The sequence below is a fragment of the Rhagoletis zephyria genome, unplaced genomic scaffold (assembly GCF_001687245.7).
Source record: "Rhagoletis zephyria isolate East Lansing unplaced genomic scaffold, Rhagoletis_zephyria_1.1 Rzeph_scaffold_49862, whole genome shotgun sequence".
Classification (NCBI taxonomy): Eukaryota; Metazoa; Arthropoda; class Insecta; order Diptera; family Tephritidae; genus Rhagoletis; species Rhagoletis zephyria.
Window position 1 is genome coordinate 1 of NW_016206916.1, and position 1,052 is coordinate 1,052.

At 40.2% G+C, this 1,052-nt stretch overlaps 1 protein-coding gene across 1 annotated transcript; it reads right to left on the reverse strand.

Annotated features, from left to right (window-relative positions):
* Positions 1 to 5: 5 nt before the first annotated feature.
* LOC108355771 (farnesol dehydrogenase-like) lies at positions 6 to 544 on the reverse strand (the record flags this gene model as incomplete). The annotated part of the gene is made up of 1 exon (XM_017606906.1): positions 6 to 544. A coding segment is annotated over exon 1 (534 nt), but the record flags the coding sequence as incomplete, so codon positions are not given.
* Positions 545 to 1,052: the final 508 nt, after the last annotated feature.

Below are 1,052 nucleotides of genomic sequence, written 5' to 3' on the forward strand. Positions count from 1 at the left end.
CGATAAATTTCGTTCATCGCTCGTAAAGCGAACTTCGTTGCCGGATATACATTCAATGATGGCAAATCAGGTCTCAAATTAGGTACCTGTAATCCAGCTACACTATTAATAATCACTACATGACCCTCAATATTGCGTTCACGCATCGCATTGAAAGCCTCGCGTGTACAAAAAATGGTGCCCAACAGATTCGTATCGATGGTGGCGCGTATCTCGTTCGTATTTTGTGCCCCACTTAGCTCTGTAGTCGCTATAATACCGGCATTATTCACCAGTATATCAACACCGGCGCCAAGCCTCTGTTCGGTCCATTTAAACGCATCCCGCACACTTTCCTCACGTGTGATGTCACATTTGTAGGAGTGCAAATTGGAGCGCACTCGAGTTGGCAATTCTTGTTGGAGTTGCGCGATCCGTTCCTGGCGACGAGCTAGCCCCACAACAACACAACCAGCGCAGACCAATGCCTTAGCACAAGCGGCACCGATGCCGCTGCTGGCACCAGTTACCATAGCAACTTTGCCTTGCCAACGCTCCATGCTGAATGCGACTGCAAACGCTAATGATTTGGCATAGAGATATGTAATGGTTGCAAGCGGCAGAAGCCCAATAAGCGCAACTGGTAATCGATATTGCGAAAAATTGGATCAACTATCATCTTTGTATATATGCATGTACATTAAGCCGTATCACGACATATGAAAGTAAAAAAGTTGATCGTGTTATAGCAAAAAACGCGATTTAGCGGTTTTTAGCTGAAGCCTAAAAAGAAATTTTACAGCCAAAAATTTTTCTCGACATACATAAGTATTCAAATAAAACTAACACACGCTAATTATTTTTTTCGTGATACGCCTTAATGTATATGGGCAAATCTAAAAAATAGTGTAATAATAATGTAATAATAAATAATAATAATAATAAAATGTGCCTTCAATTAAAGTGTTTTTGGAATAAAAGTTACGCTCAAGATCGCAGAATATTTTACCTTAAAAGTTAGTTTATTCTGAAAGCACACCTCTTGCTAAGGTATCAAATTATTCGTAATTGTT